This window comes from Notothenia rossii (assembly GCF_949606895.1).
Source record: "Notothenia rossii genome assembly, chromosome: 9".
NCBI classification, from domain to species: Eukaryota; Metazoa; Chordata; class Actinopteri; order Perciformes; family Nototheniidae; genus Notothenia; species Notothenia rossii.
The window spans coordinates 73855758-73871185 of record NC_136907.1 but is presented as its reverse complement, the minus strand read 5'-3'; the positions used below and the strand labels follow the sequence as shown (position 1 = coordinate 73871185).

At 39.9% G+C, this 15428-nt stretch overlaps 2 protein-coding genes across 16 annotated transcripts in view; both read right to left on the bottom strand.

The window, feature by feature from the left end:
- Positions 1-296: 296 nt before the first annotated feature.
- On the bottom strand, positions 297-6657 carry LOC307020192 (acyl-coenzyme A thioesterase 6-like). 4 transcript variants are annotated; one of them, XM_079651398.1, is made up of 4 exons: positions 6279-6657; positions 3656-4111; positions 2279-2481; positions 297-1959 (listed from the first exon to the last, which is right to left on the bottom strand). In XM_079651398.1, the coding sequence occupies exons 2-4, from the start codon at positions 4107-4109 to the stop codon at positions 1351-1353; spliced, it is 1266 nt and encodes a 421-aa protein (XP_079507524.1). In that variant the 5' UTR covers positions 4110-4111; positions 6279-6657; the 3' UTR covers positions 297-1350. The 4 variants fall into 4 exon arrangements, with proteins under 4 accessions (XP_079507524.1, XP_079507522.1, XP_079507525.1 ...); XM_079651396.1 differs by having other exon boundaries at positions 3656-4114; positions 6279-6656; XM_079651399.1 differs by lacking the exon at positions 6279-6657 and adding an exon at positions 5132-5311.
- An 814-nt stretch (positions 6658-7471) lies between these two features.
- svilb (supervillin b) overlaps positions 7472-15428 on the bottom strand; it is a 66280-nt gene continuing 58323 nt past the window's right edge. For 9 of the 12 annotated variants that reach the window (XM_079651368.1, XM_079651378.1, XM_079651367.1 and 6 more), the window contains 7 exons: positions 15135-15342; positions 14258-14391; positions 13679-13837; positions 12522-12665; positions 12185-12306; positions 11074-11229; positions 7472-8302 (listed from right to left, as the gene is read on the bottom strand). In XM_079651368.1, coding sequence (XP_079507494.1) covers positions 8216-8302; positions 11074-11229; positions 12185-12306; positions 12522-12665; positions 13679-13837; positions 14258-14391; positions 15135-15342 — 1010 coding nt within the window. In that variant the 3' untranslated portion in view covers positions 7472-8215. Of the gene's footprint in view, positions 8303-10131; positions 10153-11073; positions 11230-12184; positions 12307-12521; positions 12666-13678; positions 13838-14257; positions 14392-15134; positions 15343-15428 lie in introns of all 12 variants that reach the window. The other 3 variants (XM_079651375.1, XM_079651376.1, XM_079651371.1) reach the window with 3 other exon arrangements.

The window sequence follows — 15428 nt, the reverse complement described above, 5'->3', positions numbered from 1 at the left end:
TAGCGAGCTGGTAGGAACAATAACGCTGTATCTCTGGACTCAGAACACTGAGCGAGAGGGAAAGATCAGGATGCGATAGTTTCTAATAATTCATGTTTTTGTTCCGCAGCCTCTCATTTCCTTTATAGTTCTCCTCTATTTTGTTTCGCGGTGACTGGCTGCGGCCTGAAGGAAAGGTTGAAACATTTATAAACCCATAAAAAGCTTCACACATTTCCAACAAGCCTTGTCCCGATGTTTGGAATGAATACAAGAGCCGTAAGCAGTTGTAAAAACAAAACAGTTTCACACACCGCCATTATTAAGTATTTACTGCACTTACAGATTTCCAATCCTTATTCATACAAAAATAAACACATTATACTTCTTAAAGGGGCCCTATTATGCTCATTTTCAGGTTCATATTTGTATTATGTTCCTCTACAGTTCAAAAAGTGCTTTCTTATTTATATGAAAACTCTACATTATAACGTTATTATTACGTGACCTCTTGACTTGAATCAATGTGGAATTGGAATTGCAACACTGCAAGGAGGACACACCTTTTTTTAAATAGGATCTTGGTGCTTTTGCTATTTCTAATGAATAATTAAATGAAAATTCAGGTTTTTTCTAGATTGAAAAGTTTTTATAATTGTATGTGTTTCAATGCCTCCCAATCATTGTTCAACTCATCCACACACAGCCATGTCACTTTCTTAAAAGCATAGATAAGTACATTTACAAATCTAAAGGCCCTGACACACCAGGCCGTGACACGCCTTATTTGGCCTTTCATGGCCGACGCACGGCCGATTCAACATGTTGAATCGGCCGTGCGTCGGCCACAGGCAGTCGGACAAAGAAATCACTCTGATTGGCTGTTCAGCTAGCGAATCAGTGCATGAGAAGCGAAACGGTTGCTTGAGAATGTCTTCCACAAGCAACACTTCAATGGCTGATAGCTCCAGTACCGCACGAAACATGTTTTCGATGAACGAGAGTGAAAATGGAACGCACACTCTATTTGTTGTTTGTTTATATCACGCAGTCTGTTCTTCTTCTCTGTCTTCCGGTTGTTGCCTCTTTTGAATGACGAATACACACTACCGCCGCCTGCTGGTAAGGAGAGATATTGCCACTCACGCATGCGCAGTTCGTACGTGCTCGGCTGAAGTCTTTGCGGTGTGTTCAAGTGCGACACATGGCCAAGACGCAGGAGAACACGCCGACGCCGAGTTCTCTGGTGACTGCCTGGTGTGTCAGGGCCTTAAGGCAACAAATTAAGCATTAAATCAAACATGACATGATTCGCTATACAATTATTTACAGTTATCCGTGTGTTTATCTATCATATGATGATATTTCTGTCTATAATCTGGCTTTAGTCTGCGGAGCATCACAGCTCAGGTGAGTCCTGAGAAACTCCTGGATCTTTCTCCACAGGTGGACTTCAGCTGCTGCGTGGGACGCTGCTTCCCCCCCCCACAGGACCGGCTTGCCTGCAACCCCATGGAAACTGGAGGGGCAGTAGGGCCCGTACGGAGGCTCCAGGTAATGTCCCGCTCCGGGGTAACACACACTCTCATAGTTGTCCTTCCCGTGTCGCTGCAGTCGCTCCACCATGTTCTCCACGTAGGCCTTGCTGTCCCAGTTGAGGTCGTCCTCCGAAGCCACGAAGAGGAAGCGTCCCTTGGCTCGTTCGATGGGGATCAGCGTGGCTTCGTTCTCCTCTGCCAGCGGATTTTGCATCACATATTTGCAGTTAAAGGCCCCTGAGTCTGTGGGAATCATCCTGCTCAGGTCAAACATTAACGCAGGGAGGATCTGGCTCTTATTGTAGTAGAGGGGTAACATGGTGTTGGCAGAGCAGCCATTGATCCACACCGTGACTCCAACATCTGGCAGGTTAGAGGCTATTGATAGGGCAAGATCTCCACTTTTAGAAATGGATATTACACCGACTGCTTTACTGCCAACCTGTGGACAAACAAGAAAACTGTGAGCTGCTTTCTTTTGCTTTAAGTGAAGCTAATGCAGTGAAATTTGGTTTGGCTTACAGATAGAAAATGTACCTGCGGGATTCTTGTAGGTTGAATGCACTTTAAGTCACTTTGGATAAAAGTGTCAGATACATTTAATGTAATGTAAGGCTTTTTAGCATTTATTATGATGCCCATAAGGTTAGCTATGTTGTAAATAATCATACATGGGACTTTTGCCACTGGGCGAAGAATCTAACATCTTTGCAACTTCAGCACCTTCAGTGAAGATTTTCAAAAATGTGGCCTGTACTCACCTTATCTTGTTTCTTTAAAAACGCTATTGCTTCTTCAAAATAATCCAGATGGACCTCTTTGATGTTCTTCGCCATGTCATCGTGGCCGTACAGCGCTACAGTCAGAACCACAAATCCGTGGCTGGCCAGCAGAGAGGCCCTTTTCTCCGACAAACCTCCACCAAAAGTGTACAGATCCAACACAGCAGGGAACGGGCCCTCTCCTGAATAAAGACAGATTAAGAACTACAGGTCGGTTACAGTTACAGTTATTTATTTTTTTAAACTGTTACTGGTACTTTCTGTTGTACACCTTGGTGCGTATTTTTGTACAGTGTAATTTGTGTAATTTCAAATTTTATCTTAAATATTTTTTGCTTGAATCTGAATTAATATGTTGCTATTTCTGGCTCTTCACTTTGCTGTAACAATCTAAATGTCCCCTCTGTAGGATGTGTAAAGGTATTCTGATTCTGAAAACTGAAGCCAATGCATGAGTGCCTTAAACCTGCAGTATTTCTAATATCCAGCTCTATCCAACTGCCCAGTCAGATTGTATAGAAGTCTATGACAAAATAACCATGCTTACTCGATTACATGATTTATTAAACCACAAAAAAAGATTTGGAGAGTTTATTATCTCAATCCCTGCTCTGACCTCTCATTTCACTTCGTGTTACAAAAAAACAAGAAGGTAACAGCAAAATGCGTAAATCAAGGCTTAAAAATGGAAGTCAGCCAAACTAATCTGTGAAGTCCCGGTGACTATATCAGCTTCTTATATACAATTTATGTTTTTAATTAATAGTCTTGTTGAAGCCATGAATGTCAGAAAGTGGTACTTTGTGTTGTAGATTTAGTAAATGTTTTTTGGTTGGTCATACTTGGTTATTAGTCTTTGTATATATTATTATGATTTATTATTTTGTGATCAATTACGGGTTGAATTAGTTGGGTCCCATGGTTATTGGTGGCACTCATAGTAAATATAATCACCTGTGTGTGTGTGTGTGTGTGTGTGTGTGTGTGTGTGTGTGTGTGTGTGTGTGTGTGTGTGTGTGTGTGTGTGTGTGTGTGTGTGTGTGTGTGTGTGTGTGTGTGTGGAAGAGAGGGTGAGAGGGTCGGTGTATTTTTTGTTGACCGCAACTTTTGATAACTGGATTATACAGACGATGCTTTTACATGTGATAATAAGCCAACCATTTTCATTAATTTAGGATTTTATTCAAAACATTTTTGGGCCTGAACACAAGCCTTTTTCCAAGCGTCATTGGTTCCTGAAGTCATTATAATTGTTTTGGTTTGACAATGGACTTGTGTGAAAAAAGGAAATAGCTTTATCAGGCTGTGGCCATGCACTACTGTTTGATTTGAAGAGGAATAGAGAAACGGACTAACCTGGGGGAGTAAACAGGACTCCACGAATATTCCCATCTTTCACCGGGTGTCGGATGACCCCGTCTCCAACCAGAAGCCTCTCATTGGTCGCCTCCGCCAGCATCCCGCCCTCCTCCTCCTCGTGCACTGAGAACTTCACTACCTGGGGGTTGAGTGAACATGTTTTTGTGAACCTTTTGTGCAAGGTGTCTGGCCTCATGGACCACAGCAGGCCCATGGGCTGGACCCCGGTGTAGGTCCCGCTGAGGGAGGGGTCTCTCTGCAGGTCCACCTCCCCGCTCCCATCAGCCTTGTATGTGGCCATGGAGCTGAACATCACTCCCTTCTCGTCCGTGGCTCTGGCTCTCAGGGTGACCACCTGTCTGGACCTCAGCCCGGCCACCTTCACATGGAGCGGCTCGTCGAACATGCATCTGGCTCTGGGCAGCAGCCGCAGTCGGACCTGGGAGGACATCTCTTCTGGAACATGGGAAAAGATTTATAAATAGTCAAGTCAATGTCAACTTTATTGTCAATCTTCCAGTTTGTGTGTACAGACAGAGAGATCAAAAATACAGTTTCCCACAATCCTTAATACAAAAACAAATATATATAAAAATATGTGACATATACCTACATATACACAATCAAAAGACACATTTATACATATGCACACATTTAGACCTAAATTAAAGCACAACAATCAACAACACAATAGTCACTTCAATATCTTTGAGAATGTACATTTGTGCAAGACTGTCCATAGCAGCGTAAAAAATACATTCTGTTTTTAAAGATTAAACCATTACATGAGTTGTTTGGGCCTTTTGAAGCATGCCAGATATCTCTGAGATGTTAGCAGAATAACCAAAGACTGGTTGTTTGTTGAGATAACATTTTTTCCAATATTTCACAAAACAGCAATTGCTCTATCACTTAAGATTGTGCCTTCTTTCTCTAATTGATCAACTTATAGCCCCTGAGATGTATGCCCCAAGCTTAAGGAAAAGGACAGAAAAGGAACAACTTTACAAATATATATCCCTAGATCTATTGTTACATACAAATAAAGTGGTGATAACTAGGCTTACTAACACCTTCTCTCTGTGTATTGACTTTATAAAGACATAGGATGCAGCTGCACCAGCTGTGTGCTGCAATTCACAAGCTACCCTGCAGTATACAAAGTCATTCAAACTAGCTGCACCTTTACCAGCTTTGATAACACTTTAATGATCGATAATTATAAAACATATATATTATTCTGAAATGGGCCAATCTGCACAATGACTATTTTTACTTTTGGTCTTCTACTTGAGTAACATTTTGAATGCAGGACTTTTACTTGTAACAGAGTATTCCTACACTCTGGTACATAATCCAAATTAATAACAGTGCATGGTTTGAATTCCTGTGATACTAAATTAACATTAGCAGCGTCTTAAAGTACGTAACTAACGCAGGTAACGTAAAGAAAGAAACGTAACTTAACGTTACCTTCTCGGTGTTGACAGTCGATGTTCTTCAAAACAGAGATGCACCTTTGCTCTAGTTGGCTCTTGACCGTTATATTTTTGACTGTGTGTTATGCTAAAACCATTCAAAACAGGTCCAAAAGTCATGCTAGTGTCAGTAAACAGTGAAACAGGAAGATAAGGCTCTTTCACAATAAAAGCCTCACAACAGCTGATAGGACAGATGGCTTTATTGTATGAAGCACAGACAGTGTGGTTTGACTTCCTTAAACTTAGAAAGAAAAAGCAGCTTATATATTAGTTTAAGAGTTTAATCTTATTTGTCTTGCCACACTTATAAAGGCATCACTGCGCATCCTTAACAAGTAAGTGACATTATAAACTTGCAAAAGGTCGCAATATCCATACACTGGAACACATTTGACTTTGATTATTTATACATAATTGAATGAGATAATGCCTCCATTTTTTTAGGAAAGCTTTTAAAATCACATCATTTTTGGCTGCAGTATGAACCAAGCCACAATATAAGTCACGTAGCCTACAAACAACTCCAGAGTCCATCCTGCCTTATCTAAGTGCAAGTGATGCTCAGATGTTAGCATTATACTGCCCTCTTGTGAAAAAAGTGCCTTATGACACGCTCCTGGCGGTTTGTTACTGTACAACTTATCCCTCAGTGCCATACATCCATCATCCAAAAGCTATTAAAAACAAACCAATGAATTGCAGCAATCTTTCCTAGTTTAAAGGAGATTGACATTTTTTTCTATCATTCATCCTTCTGTGAATACCCATCTAAATGTGTGCTATTGTCAGAAGAAAATCTACTTGTTTGATTAGCATTACCTGAAAACTACCTTGCCAAGCTGTTGCTAAGCAGTTAATGAACACCGCAAAAATAGATTCATATCGCAGTTTTAATGAATAGTGTCTTCAATTGGTCGCAATGGGATTCATTGAGAATAGGAAGAATCATGAATTATACCAACCATATGTATCCCTACCAAGTGTTTTTGAATGTGTCCATGTCAAGTGTACGAATAGCATTTCTGTTATTGAACATTTTATTTCATTTCACGCCAGAAACATTTATTCAGAGGAGGACCCATATTCCACTCATTGCTGCAGAGGCATCACATTTTCTAGTATTACTATATTTGACTTACCTTTAGTTTGAGAAATAGTCCACAGTTAGCTTCAATGTCTTTTATGTGTCTTATTCTCAGTCGGTTTACCTGGCAGTAACACACTGTGCTGTTCTGTGAATAAACGCTAGACTTTGGACCCTCTGCTGAATGAGAGAGAGCGTTTAAAGTTGTAGTGAATCTTTCTAGTATTCCAGTATGTCTTGTGTCCTCACAGTTTATCGTTGCATGACGAAACATGTTTTTGATGTGGGTACAGTCCCTCAGAATCAAAGATAGCTTGTTTCTCTAGCTCATAAATGTGCACAAATTATAAGAGGGGTATTTTAAAGAGGCTGTATTATTGTTTTTTAGGTTTTCCTTTTCCTGTGGTGTAAAGATTGCTGTGCATACAAAATGGTCTGCAAAGGCTTAAATCCAAAAGTTCCCTCCAGAGGGAGTTTCTCTCTCACACTGCCCCTGCCTGAAACGCCTCCATTGGACTCCGTTGTTTACTTCCTGAGCATAGTGATATCATTAAGTAAAACTCAAGCTAATTTAGAGCCACAAAAACACCGTAATTACAGTGTATGGGTGTAATATTGCTGTGACATGGGTGTTATATGGGTAAAATAACAGTGTGACGTATATATAAAACGTGTGTAATAGTTTAACATGGGTATAATGGCAGGTTTATTAATGTGTAATGTGGATGAGATAACAGTATAATATGGGTATATTAGGGGTGTAATAAGAGTGTAATTACAGTCGGTGTACTGTACGGTGTAATAATGGTGTACCATTGGTGTAATGCAGGTGTAATAATGCTGTAATAGGGGTGTATTAATGTGTAATATGGGTGATATAACAGTTTAATATGTATGTTATGTAGAAAATAGCAAGTGATTACCCATTTAATCACTTGCTATAAATCGAGCAATAAAAAAACAAAAACGCACTTAGATACTAACAAAGCACTTAACTAACTAAGTACTTATATACTAATAAAGGACTGGCTTATCTAAAGCCTGTTGAGTAGCACTTGAAATGTTTGGCTCTATGAAACCTGATGTACTTATATGATTCCGTTTTCTTCAAGTTTGTATCTTGTTGGTCGAATGCACTTATTGTAAGTCGCTTTGGATAGAAGTGTCAGCTAAATTAAATGTAATGAAATTGAAATTAAAATAATTAAAGTGTTAAAATGTTTGAATCCAGAGACACAGGACGACATGTTTTCGAGTTGAGCATTATTGTGATTTAATTCACTATGTCTTATATCACAAAGAAAGTCTTTAAAAATGCAGACTAGAATTTCTGTATATAAACTGTACACAAAAAGCAAGGCACTATACATTCAGAGCTGCTGTTTCTCTTTCTCGTGAAACCTTTAAAATTACAACTCTTACATCTCGGTAGGTCACGACTCAGCAGATTTAACACAGTGGAGCAACTTGAGATCCTACGTGGTCAGACAGCATCCGGACAGAAAAAAAGAAAAAAAAACCTTTCCCCACAACATCTGACGTGACGGGATTTGTTTTTACACACGTACACAAATACACATTACACACAAACATTATATACAGCCGCACACACACACACACACACATACATACACAGCATGGCACTCTGACACCAAGCGTACTATGTGCACATTTTCATTCTTAAATCCTGACTTTGGAGGGGACTCCAAAACACCGTGTATGAACCGAAGCAACGTTTATTTTTCCACTTTCTCTTAAAACGTTTGAATTTCTGTTACGTAATGACAAAGTTTAAAGGTGAAACGTGACTATAAGCAAGGCGAGTGTCGGCCTTTGTGTTCCTTTTCTTCAGATTCCGGTACTTTCCATCCCAATGTCCTCTCGTGTCCATCAAAACAGGTTACTGTGACATTTCCTGTGTCTCCGTCTCCATCTCCATCTCAACGGGCCAGTTTTTATCCGTTGCTTCCATCGTCGATTTAAAAAACTTTCTTAAAACAATCCTCTGGCCTTCTTTATGTTCACTTGCTTCCACCCTGGTAAACTTTCATATTCCTCTCTTTTCATCTCCAAAGCCTTCTGCAAATAGAAGTAGAGACAGCAGGTAATTCATCAGGACACACACATTTCACTTCATGTACTGTTTTAACGGAAAGTGTTGTTTCTTGTAACTGATACCATCTGTGGAGCCTTCAAAAAAATTGGTCTTCTGTAGAAAAAAGAACCAGCAAATGTAATGGATTCTTTTTCTTCTGCCTCAGATAATAACAATCCATTTTATTTATAAGCGCACTTTTCAAAACACTCGAAGTGCTAATAAGGTAAGATCAGGTAAATAAGTCTTTCAAATAATGCACATGTTGTTAATCTCTTTACATTTCATGCTTATAAGCCTTTAAAACTTTTCAGAATGATTCCATATGTCAAGGGTACACATTTATTTTTAAATATTCTCTACGATAGAAAGTCATCTACGTTTGATTAAAATTTAAGCGGCTGTGAATTTTCCAAGAAATATTACCCGCTTAAGGTCAGAGGACTTAAATATAGTTTTCTTGGTTCTATCACAGTTAGATGTCAATTTTAAAACTGTATTACGTATATTAAATTGTAAAATACATATTCCTACTGGTCGATAATAAAATATATTCTGCATATCAGACTCATTTGGTTCATATACTACTCGTATATTACTCATAGTTTGTATCATAATATACTGTCTGTTTGGTCGATACTGGGCTATTTGAGAGAAAACACACTGGTTTCTTGTTCATGATATATATATGTATCGCTGTGTGGGTTGTTACAAGGGAAGTTTAGTTGTTTCAGTGTTTTTTTCATGCCTCCATTTTGTGCTCCAAAGACAAACAGTGAGTCAGACTGAGAGCAGCTGATGGTGAATCATGAGTGCATTTATTCAAACGAAGGGGAAAGACTCTCGTGTGTGTGTGTGTGGGTGTGTGTGTGTGTGTGTGTGTGTGTGTGTGTGTGTGAAGAGATGAGTAGCATCAGCAGAAGAGTGTGGTGTAGTCGAAGGTGGTGAAGAGGAACAATGGCTGCACAATTAAATGTCTCAATTATCACGAAAGGTGTTTTAAAGCATTTGTTAACATTCTCAAATGTGTGTTGAAAACTGCTCAGTCAATCTTTAACCATTGAGGATTATATGGAGGTCAATATCTACTTGAATAATACATTTTAAATATACAACTTACCCTACTGAAAAAAATAAGTTAATGACACATTTTTATTTATACGACTGAAACTATAATTTCATCTACATAAATAACCATTTATATTTCCTCAACAGTCATTTTAAAACCCGAAAGGATATCACAAACGAATATATAAAATATAAATCTGAACAATTGTTGGTGTTACTGCTTGATGAATGGCAATGAATCTGTTATCAAAATAGATGCTGAAATAAATGTTTCTGTCAAATGAGTAATATTAAAAACGAGTTTCAAGTCTATGAGTCAATTTGTGCAAAAAAGGAATTCATATTTTCAAATAATGGCTGTAATAAGTATGACCATAACAAATATATGTAATACTTTAAATATATATTTGTAGTTTCTAATGTTGTAGGATGTGAGTGTGTCTCATATGTCATTTTATATCCGTTGAACATCCTGAATGGTTTTTGACGGCTGCTGTTAAAGGTCTCGGCTGACTGGATTTGATCTAATAGAATAATCAGGAGTGTCGTTTCAGACGTAATCGTGCAGCCAAGCGCTAAACTTTCCCCCCCAACCAGACCCACACTGAGGAGACAGCAGTGAAACAGCAGTGAAACAGAAACAGGTGTCAAACCACGTGAATATTAAATATTAAGAAAAGAAACACAGTGCTGACATGCCGTAGAGAAGAGAGGTCGCCTGAATCACACAAATGTCTCTTCTTACCTGATCCACCTACAACTCGCTCTGTGAAGTGAGAGTTAGATGGCGTTAGGATGGATGTTATGAAGAGGAAGTTGTAGATTTGATGGAAAAATCAACCTTTGCATATTTCAAATAGTACCTACAATGAGGATTAAGTTCTGTTGTTATTTACTGCTTCATATATCAGTCTACAGCAGGGGTGTCCAAACTTTTTTCACAGAGGGCCACATACAGACAAATATACGAAGCGCTGGGCCACTCAGGCGAAGTGAGGTTTATTGCCTCATACGTTATAAGTTGGAAAAGTCAATCCGAAAAAAAACGCACACAGCTCTCCATGGGGTTTCATTTATTTTGTTAGCAGCTCATTCCTTAAAAGAGAAGCCTCAGATTGATTATCATAAGAGGAAATATGAAGAGTTTATTTCAAGCGTGTTATGGAAATAAGTTATTTGGCTTTTTTCTTATCAACTTAGAGATGTTAGAACATGTTTCCAACTTTAATTGACTGCATTTATTTGAAAATTGGGCTTCTTAACACATGAATACTGTGTAATATATTTGAACATATATATTTAAGAAGTACAATACAAGACAAGCACAAGTTTCATTTGTGGGCCGTATTTCATTATACTTTTTGAATTTGCTGAGGGCCGATTCAAAATGGTCCGCAGGCCGCATTTGGCCCCCGGGCCGTAGTTTGGACACCCCTGCTCTACATGTATGTCTGCTGGATGGAGCAGCTTCTGGAAATATCTTGATGTTTTTTTGGCTTCCTATCAAATACACAGCTGAATAATAAAGAGTCATCACAACAGTGTGAATCATATTGCAATTGCAGTTTCAGTTCAAATAAATTAAATTTCAATTTCAGTTCATGCAGCCCTATATGTAACCCTGCCTGGACATCACAAACAAAGTAAATCAGGTTTGGTGCAGTGGGTTTTCAGGAGGCTTTCTGACCTCAAAGTCCTGGTCTGAGAGGTATATCTCCAGCCGGAGGGGGTCCACTCCTTCAGGGAGGGGCCGGGCCTGCAGCTGGGCGAGGGGGAAGGTGTTCTGACAGAGCCGCGCCAACACGTCCTCCACCAGGATGATCTGGTGACACACCTCCGCCTCCTGCAGGCACAAATCACTGCATCAAGTCCTTTCAAAGTCAAAGTCAACTTAATTGTCAATCTTTCAGTTTGTGTGGTGGACAGACAGAGAGATCAAAATACCGCTTTCCAAAATCTGGAATATAAAAATATATAAAGATATGTATGCAAATATGTATATACCTATACAGTATATACACAATCAAAGACATTTATACATATGCATACATTGAGATAAAAGCACAACAATCAATATATACAAAATAACAGTCACTTCAATAACCTTAAGAATGTACATTAATGCAAGATCGTCCATTGAAGCGTAAAAAGTGTCCGGTGTTGGATTTGATTTGAATGCATTATGTTATACTCAGAGGTGGAGGACGTACTCAGATCTTTAATTTAAGTAAATGTATTTATAGCACAGTTTAGAAAAATCCCTGCTTTCATTATTTTAATTAAAGAGGAAATATTGTACAGGTTCATATTAGTATTTTGTGCCTCTACTGTCTCCGTGCTTTAATGTTCAAAAAGCTCTTTATTTGTCTCATACTGCCTGTGCTGCAGCACCTCTTTTCACCCTCTGTCTGAAACCAGAGCCAGAGAGAGTGTGTGGGAGAGAAACTCCCTTTGGAGGGAACTTTGGGATTTTAGCCTTTGCAGAGCTTTTACATGCACACACACCTATAACACACTACAGGAAAGGGAACATATACAATAATAGGGCCTCTTTAAATACAGTTGCAAATACAATTTCTTCAAAAGATACCTTAAATACCAACAAAAACAAAACGTATTGTGCAGAATGGGAACTGCCGCAGGAAGTCTCCCTCACTTATTTTTGTAGACACACACTTGTACATGTGTGTGTGTGTGTGTGTGTGTGTGTGTGTGTGTGTGTGTGTGTGTGTGTGTGTGTGTGTGTGTGTGTGTGTGTGTGTGTGTGTGTGTGTGTGTGTGTGTGTGTGTGTGTGTACCCTCTCTGTGATCTCGGCCACATCCTCTCGGTGCTCCCAGCTGGGGAACATGTTGGTGAAGGTGAGTGGCTCCAGTCCGGCGTGGATCAGATACGACTTCTGAGGCTTCTTCTCGTTCTTCTCTGCAGGAAGGGAAAACACTTCAGTACAAACCATGAACGAATGCTTGACAGAGGATTAACAAACAATCAAAAAACGACACAAACACGCACATCCAAAAGTAATGAGAGTGACTGTAGCCCTGCACATTTCATATGAGGGATTTGAAGTATAGAAACTCAATATCATAATCTATGATATCTCGTTCACACAGCATTTATTTCATTGACTTTCTTACCTTTGCAGTACTGCAGCACCGTCTCCATGGCGCACTTTCTGTCGGCATCCCAGCGGAAACGAGCCGAGCCGGTGCTCTCGCTGTCCTGCGGCCACCAGCCCTGCCACAGGTACACCTCGTGGAGGTTATCCACCAGGAACAGCGCTGCCAGGGAGAGGAACGGGTTTATTCCTGCATGATGTCTGTCAGCACAAGACATGGTCACACCACACACAAATCACGTCTCCACCGCTAAGCTAAAGACGGCTAATTATCGGCGGGATGACGTTTAGCAGGCTCATCTAGTCACTTGTTGGCAAATGCCATTTTTAGATTATTCTCTGGCACAAATCTTAACTTTGAAGCTCGTTCACTTTATTTAAACTTCCTCTCGAGGGGATCTACTGTAGATGTTCTAAGTCTTATTTGCTGTTGATATATGTCTGCCAAAATCGGTCCTCAATAAATTATTTCTACATTGTATGTATGTTTTTTTAATTTGCAATACGCCCAAAAGGAGAACTTAGTTCATGAGAACTTTTCCCCCCTTTTCAGTCCCTGCTAGAGAGGTGGTACTTTCCTGGGGAGAAAAACATTTCCAAATTCTGATTGGCTGTGCGAATTGCAAACCATGCCCCGTAAAACTCTGAAAAGTTGTGTGAAGCCGCCATCGTATTTGCTGGCATTAGCATCATTAGCATTAGCCCCGCCCACCGACAGAGAGAGAATAATTTATGGCAACACAACAAAAAACATGGGAGCGGTGGAGATGAGGAGGTGTCGGCGTTCTGGAAATTTACTCGGAAAGTAAAGTTTAGTTTACTACAGTCCCTAACTCAGGGGACTCCCGGCCGCGGACTTCGGGTGGCAGTATATGCCGTGAAGTTGTTTGTGGCCTGCCAGTAAACCCAAAGCAGAAGAAGAAGAAGTGATGTCACCGGCTTCATTTGGGTAATCGTCCCTCAGGGAACTTATTCCGGTGTGAATGCGATCTGCTCTTAAGTTCCATGGGGGTACTAAGTGCTGGGAACTAAGTACGGCAAAGTATTTACGGTGTGAAAGCGGCCAATGAATATCAAAAAATAATGTAAGACTTTTTAAGGATCCGCAGGGACCCTCTCTTATCTTCTTATCTTAACTCCATCCCTGTTTTCAAGTTGGTTTGTGTGCAGGCTCACCAGGTTGCTGTGGAGCGTTGTACAGGTCTTCCTGCAGGAAGGGCAGCGAGCTGACCAGCCGTGGAGCTCTGGACAGGTGGAAGAACTCATTCGCCACAAACTCTCCAGATGTGCTGCTCAGCTGGAAAAGCCTCGGGGTGAAGTTGAATTTACCCGGGTCTGAAAAGGGAAATCAAAAAACCAACATCAAGATAAATCTTTTTAAGTTATCCATTCCCCTGTTGTTTAATGTTGCCCTAAAAAAAGTGTTTTTAGGGTAGGCGATTTGAGACTTTTGGCTTTTATTGTAAAAAAAATGTATAAATAAAAGCCTTTAATCTCAGAAAAGGAAATTAACACAACAACTATTTTTTCCATAATGATACAATATGTTAAGTGCACTATTTTAAATAGCATCCAGCCAGATTGGAGGTCTTTTAAATTGTTTAATTTCAACCTCCATAACTTGAATTGGCCAAATTTAATTTTCAAAATGTATGATCAACTCAATTTATGTCAAAATAGAACTGTTCTAGCTGTATTTGAGCTGAGAGTGAATCTACAAGTGTATATTATTAAGTAATCAGAGTATGCAGGCACCTTGTAGCATGCAGTCGTAGGCCTTCCTGTCTTTTCTCCCCAGAGCCTCCCAGAAGCCCTGAGGCTCCGCCCCCTCGTCACACTCATAGATCGTCACCTTGCTGCTGCTGTGAAGCCCCGCCTCCAGAGGACACCTGAGGAATGAGAAACACAATATAATCTATGCACAAAACTAGTTTGAACTAAAAACATCCACCACCGACCAGTTGTGATAATTATAACCCTCTAAGCTAAGCCTACAAAGACAGAGGAGCACATGGACATCGTTTCATATTTTTGCCAAATGCCTTCAGACAGTATCAAGTGTTATACATTATATTATTCTGGAAAACCTCCTCCTTCTCTCTAGTGCAGTGTAAAGTCACCATCTCTCCTTAGTGTTAGCAAAACATATTTCACATACGATATGATTTACGATATTGGAAGGATTGATAATTTTTGCATTATTATTCTCATTATCATTGAATGATATGTTTAAAGTGATCAAAGTGGGATTTTAAAGAGGACCTATACAATTTTTTAAAGTTTTTTTTATTAAGTGCGTAGGGTACATTGTGAAGGCTGGGACATCTATGCAGTTCATTCAGAATAATATTTACAAATATTGTAGCTCATAGTAGCCCATTACATTGCGATTAATTGTGCATCCCAAAAGGCGATTGGATATTGTTCTGAGTGACCTTGAAGCCGCTGGGGCTGTAAATGCTTTGGCTAACTGTTGAATGACTGTGTTGTGATTGTGTGTTTTAAAATGGTCTGTAACTGTGCTGTTACCATTCTTGGGCCAGGACTCGCTTGATTTTTTTTATCTCAATGAGACCTATCCTGGTTAAATAAATGTAAAATTAAATGCAAATAAATAAACTGAACAACTCACTGTTCTTTGATCTTGTGAGCGGCCGTGCTCCCCACGCTGCGGGTGTGCAGCTGTGTCTTGCAGCCGTGCCACAGGTAGATGATGGCCTTGTTGATGTTGAGCAGGATCATGGAGGCTCTGGAGCGCAGGGAGCTGCAGTGACTTGCCACCTCCAGCAGGTGGCCCTCCACCGGCACCTCGCCCCGCACGCAGTACAGACGCCAATCGCCTGCACACAGACCACACATCGCTTATTAATACTGTATGTATATATAGCTTTATTTGATTTATTCCACACATGGCAGTTATTTTAAA

Coding starts and splice junctions, on each gene's coding strand:
- LOC307020192 (XM_079651398.1), bottom strand. CDS start 4,109: ATGTCCTCCCAGGTCCGACTGCGGCTGCTGCCCAGAGCCAGATGCATG. Junction 2,482..3,655: donor AGTCCTGTTTACTCCCCCAG/GTTAGTCCGTTT, acceptor GTCTTTATTCAG/GAGAGGGCCCGTTCCCTGCT. Junction 1,960..2,278: donor TTTTAAAGAAACAAGATAAG/GTGAGTACAGGC, acceptor GTTTGTCCACAG/GTTGGCAGTAAAGCAGTCGG.